This window comes from Heloderma suspectum, chromosome 3 (genome assembly GCF_057233095.1).
Source record: "Heloderma suspectum isolate Gila_16-S chromosome 3, 16-S_ref, whole genome shotgun sequence".
Taxonomy (NCBI): Eukaryota; Metazoa; Chordata; class Lepidosauria; order Squamata; family Helodermatidae; genus Heloderma; species Heloderma suspectum.
Genome location: NC_139460.1, coordinates 242,679,328 through 242,696,956, shown reverse-complemented (window position 1 = coordinate 242,696,956; position 17,629 = coordinate 242,679,328). Strand labels below are relative to the sequence as shown.

General features: G+C 43.7%; 1 protein-coding gene across 1 annotated transcript in view; it reads left to right on the top strand.

Annotated features, from left to right (window-relative positions):
• Positions 1 to 3,157: 3,157 nt before the first annotated feature.
• PLPP4 (phospholipid phosphatase 4) overlaps positions 3,158 to 17,629 on the top strand; it is an 82,871-nt gene continuing 68,399 nt past the window's right edge. The window contains 2 exon segments of the mRNA XM_084845664.1: positions 3,158 to 3,292; positions 12,840 to 12,930. Of these exon segments, the coding sequence (XP_084701790.1) occupies positions 3,158 to 3,292; positions 12,840 to 12,930 (226 nt within the window).

The window sequence follows — 17,629 nt, the reverse complement described above, 5'->3', positions numbered from 1 at the left end:
CTCTGGCCCTCTTATTCCATGCTGGATGGGGTGATAGTGATCTGACAGTGGAGGAACTCTCTATAGTTCTATTGTCATAGACAGATCACTACCTAGTGAGGTTTAGATTTGCTGGCACTCAGAATCTCTGCAGGGGTGGAGAGCCGATTAAGATGGTCCACGCCAGGAGGCTGGATCCAAATGGTTTCCTGATGGCTCTTGGGGATTTCTCTGTTGCCTCAGTAGGCAATTCTGTCAAAGCCCTGGCCGATCTCTGGAATGGAGAAATGGCCAGGGCCATGGACACAATCGCTCCTGAGCATTCTCTCTCACGAATTGGAGCCACACCAGCACCCTGGTTTTCTAGGGAGCTGGCAGCGATGAAATGAGAGAGATGATGACTAGAGCGATGTTGGCAGAAAACTTGGAGTGAATCTGATCGAACATGGGCTAGAGACTATTTGAAGGCCTACTCTGTGGCAATATGGGCAGCAATTTTTTTTCTGCCACTAATGTGTCTGCAAAGAGCTGTCCAGTGGAGCTGTTTTGAGTGGTCAGGGGTCTTTTATTCACTAGCCCACAAGAGGAGAATTTAAACCTCTCAACAGCCCGCTGTGAACAATTTGCTCAGCGATTTGCAGACAAAATCACTCAGATCTGCTCTGACTTGGATGCTATAGTTGATACAGAGCCAGTGGATGTAACTTTGGCCCCTGCCTGTCCAGTGTTGTTGGATAGTTTTCAGTTTGTACAGCCTGAGGATGTGGACAGGATCCCGGGGGACATGAGAGCCACCACGTGTGTTCTAGATCCTTGCCCTTCCTGGCTCAGAAAAGCAGACAGAGGTGGACTGGCCTAGTGGGCAAGTGTAGTGGTTAATGCCTCCCTTAGTCAAGGCAGAGTTCCAGCCTGCCTAAAGGAGGTGGTGGTGAGACCACTGTTAAAAAAGCCCTCCCTGACCCCCACCATATTGGATAATTATCAGCCAGTCTCCAGTATTCCATTTCTGGGCAAGATATTGGACTTGGAGCATGTGGCGGCCTCCCAACTGTAATTGCTGGATGAGACAGATTGTCTAGACCCATTTCAATCAGGCTTCAGACCCAGTTATGGGACAGAAACAGGTTTGTTCACCCTGGTGGATGACCTATGCCGGGAGCTAGGGATGGACGAAACTCCCTTACCTGTCCTCGAAGCTTGCTTTGCGGTGGGGGGGAGGCGCTTCGGTTCTCCCCCTGAAGTTCAGGCGAGGGGGGGGAGGCACCCCGCCTTGCCCGGCCGAAATTCAGGCCGGGGGGGGAGGCGCCCCATCCCTCGCCAGCGAAATTCAGGCTGGGTAGAAGTGCCCCGTCTACCCGGCCGCGAAAATAAAGTAAAAACACACACACACACACACACACCCGTGATAGGCTACGTAACGATTTACGTAGCCTATCACGGCTAGATTTCCAAAGTCAGCCGTGATAGGCTACGTAAATCGTCACATAGCCTATCACGGGTGACTTTGAAAAAAAAAAGTGCGTACGCAACTGGCGGCTCCCATGGGGACCGCCATTTTCGTTCCTTATTTTGACACGTCTAGTCTACGTAAAGATTTACGTAGACTACGGTGAAAATAAGGGCAACGCAAATAGCGTTCCCTTATTTTCGCCGTAGTCTATGTAAATCTTTACGTAGACTAGACGTGCCAAAATAAGGAACGCAAATGGCGGCGCCCATGGGCCGCCGCCATTTGCGTACGTGCTTTTTTTTTCCCCCCAAAGTCACCCGTGATAGGCTACGTGACGATTAACGTAGCCTATCACGGCTGACTTTGGAAATCTAGCTGTGATAGGCTACGTTAATCGTTACGTAGCCTATCACAGGTGACTTTGACAAAAAAAAAAAGCACGTATGCAAATGGCGGCGCCCATGGGCACCGCCATTTGCATATGCACTTTTTTTTTTCCAAAGTCACCTGTGATAGGCTACGTAACGATTTATGTAGCCTATCATGGCTGACTTTGGAAATCTAGCCGTGATAGGCTGCGTAAATCGTTACGTAGCCTATCATGGGTGTTTGTTTGTTTTTCACTTTGTATTTCGCGGCCAGGGAGACGGGGCACTTCTCCCCGGCCTGAATTTTGGCCGGGCGAGGTGGGGCGCCTCCCCCCCCGGCCTGAATTTCAAGGGGAGAACCGAAGCGCCTCCCCCCCACTGTGAAGCAAGCTGCGGGACCAGGTAAGTGACTAGATTCAGCTTGTGATGGATGGGGTTACACTCCCCCTGAAGTCACTGGTTCGCAGCTTGGGTGTATTTCTGGATTCAGCCCTGAGCCTGAATGCCCAGGTTCCAGCAGTGGCCAGGAGTGCATTTGCACAGTTAAAGCCAGTGCACCAGCAGCACCCATTCCTTGAGATGTCTGACTTGGCCATAGTGACATATGTCTTAGTTACATCCCGTTTGGATTACTGTAACGCACTCTAAGTGGGGCTGCCTCAGAAGAGTGTTCGGAAATTTCAGCTGGTTCAGAGAGCTGCTGCCAGACTGTTGAATGGGGCTGGCTACAGGGAGCATACCACTCCCCTGCTAAAACAGCTCCACTGGCTCCCAGTCTGTTTCTAGGCACAATTCAAAGTGCTGGTCATAACCTATGAAGCCCTATACGGCTTGGGTCCAGGTTATCTGAAAGACTGTATTCTCCCCTATGAGCCTGCTTGTGCCCTGACTCTGAGATCTTCAGGGGAGGCCCTTCTCATGGTCCCGCCACCATCACAGGCTCGCCTGGCGGAAATGCGGGAGAGGGCCTTCTTGGTGGCTGCCCCAAGGCTCTGGAACCCCCTTCCTAGGGAGGTGAGAGTGGCACCCTCCTTGAAATGTTTCTGCAGGCAGGCAAAAACTTTTTTGTTCTGGCAGGCCTTTTGGGATAGATAGTCTGGACCTGTGAGAATATGACGGATTGATACTGTTGTTTATATTGTTGTTGACTTTTTAAATTCTAAAATTTTATACAATGTTAATATTATTGATGCTTTAATAATATTTTTAATTTTTGTATATTTCTATTTATATGTTTTCACTTTACAGGTTTTTAATGTTGTAAAGCTACCTTGAGTCCCAGTATTGGGGAAAAGGCGGGATATAATAATAATAATAATAATAATAATAATAATAATAATAATAGGTACATGGTAAAACAATGTATTCTTTTATTGTTTTGTTTAGTTTTACAGAATTTTTGGACCCATTCCAGAGAATTATTCAGCCAGAAGAGATCTGGCTGTATAAAAACCCTTTGGTAGAATCTGACAACATACCTACACGCCTCATGTTTGTAAGTACTAGAGATTTAATAATTGTTTGATGGCTGTATGAGCCTCATTTGATGGCTGTGTGTTAGCTAACATGAAAATGGAAATGTGTTTCTAAAAGAATAGATAGAAGCAGGAAGAACTCGAGTTACATTTATAGGCTGCAGTGATGACATCAAACAGGACGAGAGTTTGTTTGTATGTTCATGTGAAGGACAATATGAAATTGTGATAAGTAACCCTGTCACAAGTTCTGATTAATTCATGGTTGGGGGTGCCATGACTCCTGAAGGGTTTTCAGTTCTGATAGGGCCAGCCCTGCCATTAGGCAGAGCAAGGTGATCACCTCAAGTGGCAGATCTGGGGGGGGGGAGCAGCACTAGCAGCCCCCTGGCCGTTGCTCCTGAATTCCCTAGCTAGTCCCTTCTGTTGGAGGTCAGAACTGTGCATGCCACACAACCTGTCCTGGGCCCCGTAAACTAGCCTGCTGCTTCAGGTGTGGTGGAGGTCACTATCCCATCTCAGGTGTCAAAGTAAGTTTCACCTGCTAGTCCAGCCAACTTCCGGTCCATGGGATGAGAGAGGAGCACCATCTTGTCCACCTGAGGCACCAAAATGTCTTGGGCTGGCCCAGAATTCTGAAGGTGAAGTGACTGTAAATATTGAGCCCACTGCTGGTTGCTGCTCAACACCCAACTCTTTTCCCGCCTCCACTGTGTTTCCTCCCTAGCTTGACACTTTTTAAAATCATTGCCACAAGTACTTTCTTGGAGAACTGACAGCAACAGAAAGGCATCCCTGTGGCAGTTACATGGGTGATCTGCCTAGGCTAGTGTTCTGGGCTACATCCAACGGTACACAAGCAGACTTCTGCTCTCACAGCAGGACTATCCCTTCCTCTCCTCACCCTGCCAATGCCCCCCCCCATTTGCTCCAGAGGGTCTCCCAATCCTCCACAGCCTATTTGTGGGGTCTGTGGGGGACTACCGGGGGGAGGGGGAATCATGTTATGAGAGCAGTTTCTGTTCCACTGGTGAACAGCCAGTATGGGATATAACTCTCTGTTCTTTTCCCAGTGCAGATGGCAAATGCGTGATCTCTGTCCCTCTACCCACCTCTTGCTCTTGGTCTCAAATGCAAAAACTGGCAATTGGGAAAGGATCAGACCTCTCCACTGTCATGTATCTTAAGGAGATAACCATCAACAATGCATAATGTGCACCTCACATCAAATGAAACACACATTTTTATGGACTTGGGTGTCATAGCCAAGTACAAAAATATGTCCTTGGAGGGTAGTTGAAGAGTGGAGGTTCAAAACTTGCAAATTCTGAATACTGATATGCTCTTCTGCACTTACTTGGGAAGGAAAGCAAGGCTTCTTTTCATTTTAAAGCTACAAGGCAACCCAGCTGTCCATTGATTCCCCCCCCCCAAAGAGAATACAGTTCAACAGTGAAAACTTGTTCTTAGCAATTAAAAATATTGTCACAGAATAAAGGCATCCCTAAGTGAAAATCAGTATTTTTCAGCACACACATTACATCTTATCTGTCAGTGGATTTTCCTGAAGTAATGAGAGAGCAAATATGAAGTGCTTTCCTGGAGGATTTGCTCGACTCTGTGTCTTTAGACTGCCAGGATGTATAATGAATGTGCTTGATTTTAAAAAGGTCTGGCCCATGAAAGCTGCTGCTATCCTGGAAGATGTCACTGCAGGGACACAAAATGTAACCTGGAATTATATAAAGCTGATCCTATCTAGGCTTATTTTATGGACATTATTCTTGGGGGAAGGTAATACTTGTAAAAGTTGACATATTAGCCTCGGCTCTTACGGCAAATAGAACATACACGAAAGAACGTTAGCTGTATAATGTACCATGTAAATATAATGCACCCACCTATGGGTCCTGGGCTGAGGCTGGCCTTAGTGTTAGGTGACCTTAGGTACCTAGCTAGGCAGCACTTTGTAGGGATGGTACTTTGCTACAGCTGTTATTGGAAGGGACTTACTTCACCCCTCACCAGAGCTGCCTTGGTGCATGTATTTCTGTTGCTGAAAAAATAGCAGGGATTAGAGGATAGATAAAGAATTTGATGCTATACCTGAGGAAAAGAAGCATCAAAAAGGACATAGCGGGGAGAAAATCTGGGCCACAGGAACTGTGTATTAGGCCACTTGTAAAGTCCCTTAAAATGGACTTAAGGTGGTTTACTCTCTAGTCAAGATATCTACAGGGGGTAAAACAACGTCTCGCCCCTCTCCTCTGTCATTTCATGATTTTAAACAATGTTTAGAAATATGAGAGAAGGTTAGCATTGATCCATATTTCAGCTACCCTTACTGTGAACAATGAGGCGGCTGAAATAAGTTAATGGGCAACTTATTCCTGAGAAGTGAATTTCTGTATAGCTCATAAACAACGCTGTCATTTTGATTATTTCAATGGGCTTCGGACTAGCATTCTCAGGGACACACAACATGTTCTGTAGAAACTTCTGACTTCTGATTAGAGCTCCTGACTTACTTTTTAACTGAAATGCGAAGGGCAGGGGTGGGATGGGTGGGCGAGGCAATTTGTTTAGAACATAAGTGCATGTGTGTGTGCTGGGGGAGAGCATTTAACATTTCCCCAGGGCTGTTTCCCCGATCAGACCCTTACCCGCAGTGCTGTTTGCTCATTGGGGAGAAATACATACCCTCTCTCAAGCTGCTGTGCTGCAAACAGCAGCTTGGGAGGGGGTTTGATAGAGAAAATGGCAGGGAAAAGGGTTCAACAGCCACCCCCTGCTGCTCTAAACCAGGGATAAGGAACTTCTGGTCCTCCAGATGTTTTGGCCTACATCTCCCATGTTCCCTCACCATTAGCTTTGCTGGCTATGCTCTTGTGCTGGGAGTTGTAGGCCAAAACATCTGGAGGGCCACAAGTTGCCCACCCCTGTTCTCAACAAATGGACAGCCCCACTCTGGAGCTACATTTTGCTTTTTTTTTTTTTTAAGTCAGGAACTCTAACCATGGATTTTCCTCTTAAAGGGTAGTCTGGCCCTGATAATGCTAATAAATGAGGCTGTCCAAACCCATCAACATTCTCTGAAGATTAACTGCTCTGAACAAATTGGCAAGCCTCCCTCCACCCCACCAATATGGATGCATTTCAATAAAAAAACAAAACGGGAAACAACCTCTTTGGATATCTGATCATGGACCTATTGCATAATATAGAGCAGTCTTCCCCAATCTGGTGCCCTCCAGATGTGTTAGATTGCAACTCCAATCATTCCCACCTGGCATGGCCATTGGACATGCTGGCTCGGAATGATGGGATTTGCAGTCCAACACATCTGGAGGGCACCAGATTGGGAAAGGCTGAGGTATATTTTGGCCTTGAGGCAGGTAGGTGATAGTATGGGGGAACATTCTGTGGATTCCAAAATATATTAACAAAAATTCAGCAAGGAAGAGACGTAGTATGATTGCAGGTGGCTCGGAGTCCTGCTTTAATCTGCCTAGGAATCCAAAATGGGAGTACCTTTTAAGCAGTTTCCTTTCACCACCAGGGATGAGTCCACACATATTATGATTGCTTCAGGAAACCCTAGTGTTGACTGTTTTGTCTGCATGTACCTGCATCTGGGAATCCATTCAATCCAAGCCCAGCTGGACACATGTAGACAGGTGCTCTTAAAGATGCATGCACCTACATCCATAAGATTCACATGTTCATGTTACGTGTCATAAATCACTGGTGAGCACAAGTGTAGCATTGCATCGTGTGGAGCTGCTCTGGAAAGAGCGAGAAATTGGGTAGTAGCCAGTGGTGTCCTAGTTCCAATGTTAATGATATTGTGTTGCACTGGTGTAAACCAATGCTTATACAACATAACTCGCATGGTGAGGAAAAAGCGGTGATTTGCTGCTGCTTTTGGTGGCAAGTTGCTGCTTTCTGCCATTGCACAGGCATTTGCTTATGCTAGCATCATTAGCACTAGGCTGGGATGTGATTGGTTACTATCCATTGTTTCCATATAACTCCAGCAATTAGGGAGGCTTCCAGGACACAGGCAAGCCTCAGGTCCCACCACCTCTTTTTATAAAATCAGCTTTGTTTGGCTCAACTAAAGCTAACTGGGCCTTTTATATTTAGATTTACATTTTGTATATTATTCCCATCTCGAGCCTGAAATAATCTTTTCCATGAAAACAGCATGAACAAGCTGAAGTGATGAATGGTGGCAGTATCCCAGCACTAATGAAGCTTATGAGGCTTGGGATAAGAGTGATGGAATCTGTGGGCAGCAGCATATTTCACAGCAGACAAGGCTCCTTGCATTTCCATTTTACCTGGCCTCTGGATTGTAAATCAACCCATGTCCTTGTTGTTGTTGGAAGCTAGAATAGGAACATTGCTGATTTGGGCAAACTTGAGTCCAACTAGAAACCTCTTTCCCCTTTACTCATTAGCACAGGAAAATCCCAATCCCTTTATTGTTGTTCAGTCGTTCAGTTGTGTCTGACTCATCATGACCCCATGGACCATAGCACGTCAGGCCTTCCTGTCCTCCACTCCCTCCCGGAGTGTGCTCAAGTCCATATTCATTGCATCGGTGATGCTATCTAGCCATCTCATCCTCTGCCATCCTCTTCTACTTTTGCCTTCAGTCTTTCCCAGCATCAGGGTCTTTTCCAGGGAGTTTTCTCTTTGCATTAGGTGGCCAAAATATTGGAGCTTCAGCTTCAGTATCTGTCCTTCCAATGAGCAGTCAGGGTTGATTTCCTTTAGGATGGACTGATTTGACCTCCTTGCAGTCCAGGGGACTTGTAAGAGTCTTCTCCAGCACCACAGTTCGAAAGCATCGATTCTTCGGCGCTCAGCCTTCCTTATAGTCCAGCTCTCACAACCATACATTACTACTGGGAAAACCATAGCTTTGATTATATGAACCTTTGTCGGCAAGGTGATGTCTCTGCTTCTTACTATGCTGTCTAGGTTTGCCATAGCTTTCCTCCCAAGGAGCAAGCATCTTTTAATTTCATGGCTACAGTCACCGTCTGCGGTGATCTTGGAGCCCAAGAAAATAAAATCTGTCACTGCTTCCATTTCTTCCCCTTCTATATGCCAGGAAGTGATGGGGCCAGATGCCATGACCTTAGTTTTTTGAATGTTGAGTTTCAAACCAGCTTTTGCACTCTCCTCTTTCACCCTCAACAAGAGGCTCTTTAGATCCTCTTCGCTTTCTGCCATTAGGGTAGTATCGTCTGCGTATCTGAGGTTGTTGATAATTCTCCCGGCAATCTTAATTCCGACCTGTGATTCATCCAACCCGGTGTTTCTCATGATGTACTGTGTATATAAGTTAAATAAGCAGGGCGACAATATGCAGCCTTGTCCTACTCCTTTCCCAATTTTGAACCAATTGGTTGTTCCATGTCCGGTTCTTACTGTTGCTTCCTGACCCTCATACAGGTTTCTCAGGAGACAGGTAAGGTGGTCTGGTACTCCCATCTCTTTCAGAATTGGCCACAGTTTGTTGTGATCCACACAATCAAAGGCTTTAGCGTAGTCAATGAAGCAGAAATAGACGTTTTTCTGGAATTCTCTTGCTTTCTTCATGATCCAGCGAATGTTGGCGATTTGATCTCTAGTTCCTCTGCCTCTTCGAAACCCAGTTTATACTTCCGGTAGTTCTTGGTTCACATACTGCTGAAGCCTAGCTTGTAGGATTTTGAGCATCACCTTGCTGGCATGTGAAATGAGTGCAATTGTACGGTAGTTTGAACACTCTTTGGCATTGCCCTTCTTTGGAATTGGAATGTAAACTAACTTTTTCCGATCTTGTGGCCATTGTTGAGTGTTCCAAATTTGTTGGCATATTGAGTGCAGCACTTTAACAGAATCATCTTTTAGGATCTTAAATAGCTCAGCTAGAAGACTGTCATCTCCGCTAGCTTTGTTGTTACTAATGCTTCCTAAGGCCCACTTGACTTCACTCTCGAGGATGTCCGGCTCAAGTTCAGTGACCGCACTATCATGGCTATCAGGGACATTCAGATCTTTCCTGTATAGTTCTTCTGTGTATTCTTTCCACCACTTCTTAATCTCATCTGCTTCTATTAGGTCCCTGCCTTCTTTGTCCTTTATCATGCCAGTCTTTGCACAAAACATTCCTTTGAGATTTCCGATTTTCTTGAAATGATCTCTAGTCTTTCCCATTCTATTGTTTTGTTCGATTTCTTTGCATTGTTCATTTAAGAAGGCCTTCTTGTCTCTCCTTGCTGTTCTCCGGAACTCTGCATTCAGTTGGATATATCTTCCCCTTTCTCCCTTGCTTTTCGCTTCCCTTCTTTCCTCAGATACTTGTAAAGCCTCATCAGACAGCCACTTTGCTTTCTTGCATTTCTTTTTCTTTGGGATGGATTGAGTTGCTGCCTCTTGAACAGTGTTACGGACCTCCGTCCATAGTTCCTCAGGCACTCTGTCTATCAGGTCTAATCCCTGAAATCTATTCCTCACCTCCACTGTATATTCATAAGGGATATGATTTAGGCCATACCTGAATGGTTTAGTGGTTTTCCCTACGTTCTTCAATTTAAGCCGAAATTTTGCGATAAGAAGCTCATGATCTGAGCCACAGTCAGCTCCAGGTCTTGTTTTTACTGACTGTATAGAGCTTCTACATCTTTGACTGCAAAGGACATAACCAATCTGATTTCGATATTGACCATCTGGTGATGTCCATGTGTAGAGTCGCCTCTTGTGCTGTTGGAAAAGAGTGTTTGCTATGATCAGCGTGTTCTCTTGGCAAAACTCTATTAGCCTTTGTCCTGCTTCATTTTGTACACCAAGGCCATGCTTGCCTGTTATCCCAGTTATTTCTTGACTTCCTACTTTAGCATTCCAATCCCCTATGATGAAAAGGACATCTTTTGTTGGTGTTAGTTGTAGAAGGTGTTGTAGGTCTTCATAGAGCCGATCAACCTCAGCTTCTTCAGCATCAGTGGTTGGGGCATAGACTTGAATTACTGTGATGTTGAATGGTTTGCCTTGGATTCATACTGAGATCATTCTATCGTTTTTGAGATTGTAATCCCTTTATTACAAAGGAGCAAAGTTGTGTGACTGCTTAAAACAATTATTTGAATTGTGGTTTGCTGTGAGTATATCACTGAATGACAACCTACCCAAAGCAATGTGAACAACAGAGCCTATTCTGACATCCTTGTGCCAAGGCTGATTTTATGTGTAGCACCATGGGATTCTTTGCTTCCTAGGCTAATACAAATATAGTACCAACTAGTTTACTGTTTAACTTTCCAGTGTTATTTGTCATTGTACGGAGTTTATTAAAGTGGTTCCTGGTGCTGAAAACACATAGGTGCATGACATACTAGGCAATAAAAATGTATATCAAGGTTCCAAATTAACCAGACTTCCCCCAGATGTTTTGGACATCAACTTCCATCAGCCTAAACTAACATGGCTGATGATCAGGAATTCTGGGAGTTGTAGTCCAAAACATCTGGTGGGCACCAGGTTGGGGAAGGCTGAGGCTGCTGATTTCCTGTGCCAGCCTGCAGTCCCTCCTCATGCCACATCAAATGCCAGTGCTTTGAACTTCGGGAGTGGCTTTTTAGGGTGTGCAGTGGGCTCTAATGTGAAGGGAAGGACCTGAACATCTCTGAGCATATAGAACATGGCATGCAGCCATTTGGAACTGAGCCTACATGTGTACCTTTGTACAGGTTCATAATTTATATCCTTAGATTTACAGCCTAGTCCTATTTATCCAAACATTTGGTTGATGAGATACTAAGACCTGGAGCACATATGACTAGCATCACATAGAGACAACTAGAAGTGGCCTCTGTAAGATGACTTACCACCACCACCACAGTCATAAACTGTAATACTGGCCATTGCATCATCTAGTTCCTGGTGCAGTGAATTCCCACATGAATACTATATGCCCGAGAGGCGGCCTGCTGGTGCCATACAAGATCTCTCTAGACTTGGCATCGGAATTACATGATTATTGATACTAAATGTTACTGCTTTGGGGAATAAATAATGCTGTTAGGGCTAAATGATCATCCCAGAAATATTTTATGATGCTGGTGACATATCGTATGGTTCTTAGAAGAATGGAATTGTTATTGGGATAAGTTGTATATTTCTGCATTAAAACTGCCCAGAATTCTACGATCAGGACATACAGTGAAATAGTCTGACTAATAAGTAAGTGAGGTATGAGATTGGTGGGATTCAATATATGCCATCAGATTTTGTTGAGCTGTATGAATGTGGCTGCACAGATCTCCACCCCCAATCATATGGTAATTGGACACATATGCACACCTGAAATCAGTAGAACCCTGAATTTGATGGCATTTGGACCATAGAGGTTGTGATGAATTGGCTCAGCTGGGATGCAGAAGGGCAGGTGTGCATCTTCAGCACATGCACCCAGACCTCCCACAATGTTCTTTAAATTCCCATGAATTCAAGAAACAGATTGGGGAGCATTCATGAGAACAATTGTAAAGGGAATTTCAGGGAGTGAAAGGGAATACAACATGCATATCAGGTTGCAGTTTTGTATCGAACTGGCTTTGTGCCAGATCTCTGGACTGCTTTTTGAACTTGGAGGAGGTTGAATTTTGAGGAATGCTTTTTGAAAGGGAAGAGTTTTGCTCATACTCAAGTGGACATGAACAGAGACCCTCTTCAGACTTGCAGTTCAAAGTGGCAGGGCCAGTGCCCCTAAATCTGTTAATTTCAGTTTCTTGCAGTTTCTCATTTTTTCCAATCTTAAATTTGGTTCATCTCAGACTTGGAGAATTTATCCAGTCTTAGGTTCAGTTTGCCCCAGACACTGAGATATATATTTTTTAAAAGTTTGAATGAAAATTCATGAGCAATATTGTGCACATGTCTCCTAATATATGCATATTTGCCTAATATAGACATTTTTGCAAACAATTTTCCTAATATAAGGCATTTTTTGATGTCATTCCCCCTAACACATACATTTTTGTACATGTTGTTTGATTGGAGAACTCACTGCAAAATTCAGACAAGTGTGACTTTCAAAGGATAATTGTGTTTTGGTTCTCATAGTGCTCCAAAGGTGTGAAATTAGGTAAATTCACATTACAATGTCAACTGAATGAATTTCTCACCCATCCCTACTTACAGGTGATTATAAACCCTGTTTGGGCTTAATGCCTGAATGGGCCTACTGTAACAGTGATGATCTGTCACTTAGTATTGACTTCTCTTTTAGATCTTGGTTTTGATTTTAAAAACTGACAAATTTTTAAATATATTCCCAAGCGATTATACATCAGTTAAGATTCAGAATGAAGCCTCTGATTTATTTTTATTTTTAAAAATATTTTTGCTCTTTGGTTACAGATACTAATCATGCAACTTTTCTTGGAGCCAGTGAGCTCACTAGAGATAATTCAGCCCGTTCATCTAAATGAAGCTAGATGGAAATTATTAATTCCATGGGACTGATGGAGAGAAGGTACAGTGACAAGTGATGCTTTGTTATCCCTCTCACAGGCCATTTCTTTCCTGACACCGCTGGCTGTCATTTTTGTGGTGAAAATCATCCGACGCACAGACAAGACTGAAATTAAAGAAGCTTTTTTAGGTAAATTGAGAATCATCTTGATTTTTTAAAAAATGGGAAAGTCGTTGCTTTGAGAAATATTGGAGGCATGTCAAATCTTTCTTTCAGGAAACAGGTTGTTTCAGATGTTCTTATACCCCATAAAAGAAAAAGAAATAGACTTCCCGGACTTTATTGGGCAAGAATTATTTTATTCTTCCTGAAAAACAGTGTTCTCTGTCACTTCCTAAGTCAGCAGAAAGTACAGATTGAGCTGTAAAAGCAACCAAAGGTGAGAGGAGTGGGCGGATGTTATGTGCCAGTAGAAGATTGTATTAAAACAGCATATATGTTCTTGAGGAGATGAAAGTGGTATGTGTGTGTGTGTGTGAGTGTGTGTGTGTATGTGTGTTTCTGTTGAAGCTCCTAGGGGAAAATAGTGTCCTTCTTGTAGTCATATTTCTTTTAAAAAGTTCTTCCAACTTTCTCAATCAGACAGCCTCATGCCAAAACCTTCTGGTTGGGTGCCACAAATGGAAAAATGTACGTGTTTTCAGTTTTATTTCTCCCTACTAGAAACTCCCCATTCATGGATCACTGCCTTGTTGTGGCGAAGGGGCTTGCATAACTCAGTGAAGCCATAAGCTATGCCATGCAGGGCCACCCAAGATGGACAGGTCATGGCGGACAGTTCTGACAAAATGTGGCCCACTGGAGAAGGAAATGGCAACCCACTCCAGTATTCTTGGCAAGAAAACCCCATGGAACGTATCACAAGGCTAAAAGATATGACGCCACAAGATGAGCCCCTCAGGTTGGAAGGTGTCGAATATACTGGGGAAGAGCAGAGGGAATTTCCAAGTAACGCCAGAAAGAGTGAAGCGGCTGGGCCAAAGCCGAAAGGACACTCAGCTGTGGATGTGTCTGGTGGTGAAAAGAAAGTCTGAAGCTGTAAAGAACAATATTGTTTAGGAACCTGGAATGTCAGATCAATGAATCAAGGTAAGCTGGAGCTGGTCAAACATGAGATTGCAAGGTTGAACATCGACATCTTGGGAATCAGTGAACTAAAATAGACAAGCATGGGCGAATTTACTTCAGGTGACCATCATATCTACTACTATGGGCAAGAATCCCTTAGAAGAAATGGATTAGCACTCATAGTCAATAAAAGGGTGAAAAAGCAGTACTGGGGTACAATCCCAAAAACTATAGAATGATCTCAGTACGAATCCAAGGCAAATCATTCAACATCACAGTAATTCAAGTCTATGCCCCAACCACTGAGGCCGAAGAAGCTGAGGTTGATCGGTTCTATGAAGAATACAACACCTTCTAGAACTAACACCAAAAAAAACATGTCCTTTCCATCATAGGGGATTGGAATGCTAAAGTAGGAAGTCAAGAAATCACCGGGATAACAGGCAAGCATGGCCTTGGTGTACAAAATGAAGCAGGACAAAGGCTAATAGAGTTTTGCCAAGAGAACACGCTGATCATAGCAAACACTCTTTTCCAACAGCACAAGAGGCGACTCTACACATGGACATCACCAGATGGTCAATATCGAAATCAGATTGATTATGTCCTTTGCAGCCAAAGATGGAGAAGCTCTATACAGTCAGTAACAACAAGACCTGGAGCTGACTGTGGCTCAGATCATGAGTTTCTTATTGCAAAATTTCGGCTTATATTGAAGAATGTAGGGAAAACCACTAAACCATTCAGATATGACCTAAATCATATCCCTTATGAATATACAGTGGAGGTGAGGAATAGATTTCAGGGATTAGACCTGATAGACAGAGTGCCTGAGGAACTATGGACGGAGGTCCGTAACACTGTTCAGGAGGCAGCAACTCAACCCATCCCAAAGAAAAAGAAATGCAAGAAAGCAAAGTGGCTGTCTGTTGAGGCTTTACAAGTATCTGAGGAAAGAAGGGAAGTGAAAAGCAAGGGAGAAAGGGGAAGATATACCGAACTGAATGCAGATTTCCAGAGAAAAGCAAGGAGAGACAAGAAGGCCTTCTTAAATGAACAATGCAAAGAATTTGAGGAAAACAATAGAATGTGAAAGACTAGAGATCCTTTCAAGAAAATCGGAGATCTCAAGGGAACATTTTGTGCAAAGACGGGCATGATAAAGGACAAAGAAGGCAGGGACCTAACAGAAGCAAGTGAAATTAAGAAGGGGTGGAAAGAATACACAGAAGAATTATACAGGTAAGATCGTAATGTCCTTGATAGCCATGATAGTGCGGTCACTGAACTTGAGCCGGACATCCTAGAGAGTGAAGTCAAGTGGGCCTTAGGAAGCATTACTAACAACAAAGCTAGCGGAGATGACTGTATTCCAGCTGAGCTATTTAAAATCCTAAAAGATGATGCTGTTAAAGTGCTGCACTCAATATGCCAACACATTTGGAACACTCAACAGTGGCCACAAGACTGGAAAAGGTCAGTTTACATTCCAATGCCAAAGAAGGGCAATGCCAAAGAGTGTTCAAACTACCGTACAATTGCACTCATTTCACATGCCAGCAAGGTGATGCTCAAAATCCTACAAGCTAGGCTTCAGCAGTATGTGAACTGAGAACTACCGGAAGTACAAGCTGGGTTCCGAAGAGGCAGAGGAACTAGAGATCAAATCGCCAACATTCGCTGGATCATGGAGAAAGCAAGAGAATTCCAGAAAAATATCTATTTCTGCTTCATTGACTACGCTAAAGCCTTTGATTGTGTGGATCACAACAAACTGTGGCCAATTCTTAAAGAGATGAGGATACCAGACCACCTTACCTGTCTCCTGAGAAACCTGTACGAGGGTCAAGAAGCAACAGTAAGAACCGGGCATGGAACATCCATGGTTCAAAATTAGGAAAGGAGTATTACAAGGCTGTATATTGCCACCCTGCTTATTTAACTTATATGCAGAGTACATCATGAGAAACACCGGGTTGGATGAATCACAGGTCGGAATTAAGATTGCTGGGAGAATTATCAACAACCTCAGATATGCAGACGATACCACCCTAATGGCAGAAAGCAAAGAGGATCTAAAGAGCCTCTTGTTGAGGGTGAAAGTGGAAAGTGTAAAAGCTGGTTTGAAACTCAACATTAAAAAAACTAAGATCATGGCATCTAGCTCCATCACTTCCTGGCATATAGAAGGGGAAGAAATGGAAGCAGTGACAGATTTTATTTTCTTGGGCTCCAAGATCACCGCAGACGGTGACTGTAGCCATGAAATTAAAAGACGCTTGCTCCTTGGGAGGAATTGGAAAGCTATGGCAAACCTAGACAGCATAGTAAGTAGCAGAGACATCACCTTGCTGACAAAGGTTCATATAATCAAAGCTATGGTTTTCCCAGTAGTAACGTATGGTTTTGAGAGCTGGACTATAAGGAAGGCTGAGCGCCGAAGAACTGATGCTTTCGAACCGTGGTGCTGGAGAAGACTCTTACGAGTCCCCTGGACTGCAAGGGGGTCAAATCAGTCCATCCTAAAGGAAATCAACCCTGACTGCTCATTGGAAGGACAGATACTGAAGCTGAAGCTCCAATATTTTGGCCACCTAATGCGAAGAGAAAACTCCCTGGAAAAGACCCTGATGCTGGGAAAGATTGAAAGCAAAAGGAGAAGGGGCTTTTTAAAAGTAAATTGCTGGCACAGGCCCCCTGAACTGGATTGGGTCCACAGTTGTGGAGGGGGAACTCAATTGCAAAAGATCCCTGATCTGGATTGGGCCTTCCACCCCTGCATTTTGCTTTTACATAGCAATTTGTTAATTTGTTAATTTGCGCGAAAGGCACAAATTATGTGAATGGTGTCTTGTCCAGCTCGGCCCTTAGTATGTGAACTAAGGCAAGACTTGAAATCCCCAGGGCTTCCCAGGCTCTAACTCTCTAACACTACACTGGCCTTCCCCAAACTGGTGCTCTCCAGATGTGTTGGACTACAACAAGGCTGGCTGGGGAATGCTGAAAGTTCTACTCACATGTTGGGAAACAGAGGATAAATGACTATCAGTAAAATATGCTTTAGAGTTTAGACCAATAATTCTAATAAAGAATGGAAGGAATAACTATGCTGGGAATCTTACAGAGAGGATTAAAAAAAAAGTTTTCCCCATGGCTTCATTATTTCCAGACATTTTACATCTCTTTCTATAAAAGTGTTCTTATTACACAGTTTTTAGAAATCATTTGTGGGGGGTGGTGTAGGAAAGGCAGGGTAACAATATATAAACACTTTGTCTTAAATTCTAAAAGAAACTATTTCATAATACAAAGCTGTTCAATTTTTCAGAAAAAAACAAAAATGGTCCTCAGAACCCCACAAATATTTTTTATTTAAAAAATAAAATATAATATATATTTTATTGTGCGCATTTTTGTATGCATTCTTTAATTTACAAACTGCATGGCAAAACTTGGGAAAGTATAAGTATTGCTGTATCACCACATTCAGGTTCACGTGTAGGTTCAGAAAGCATGGATTTGGTAAGTTTACATTAGAATGCAAAGCCAACAAATCCCACCCATCTTGGCAGAGCTGCTGCTTTACCATTAGTTGTTACCTCCTTGATTGCTGGCTTGCTGGGACCCATGTGTCTTCTCCTGCCCTTTCCATCTAATCACCGTGACTGGGACCAGAGCTGAATTCCCCACTGCAAGTACGTAATGCCAGTGTAGCCTCCTAATCGGTAAGTAGTGTTGTGGTCATAGGACTGCTGTCCAC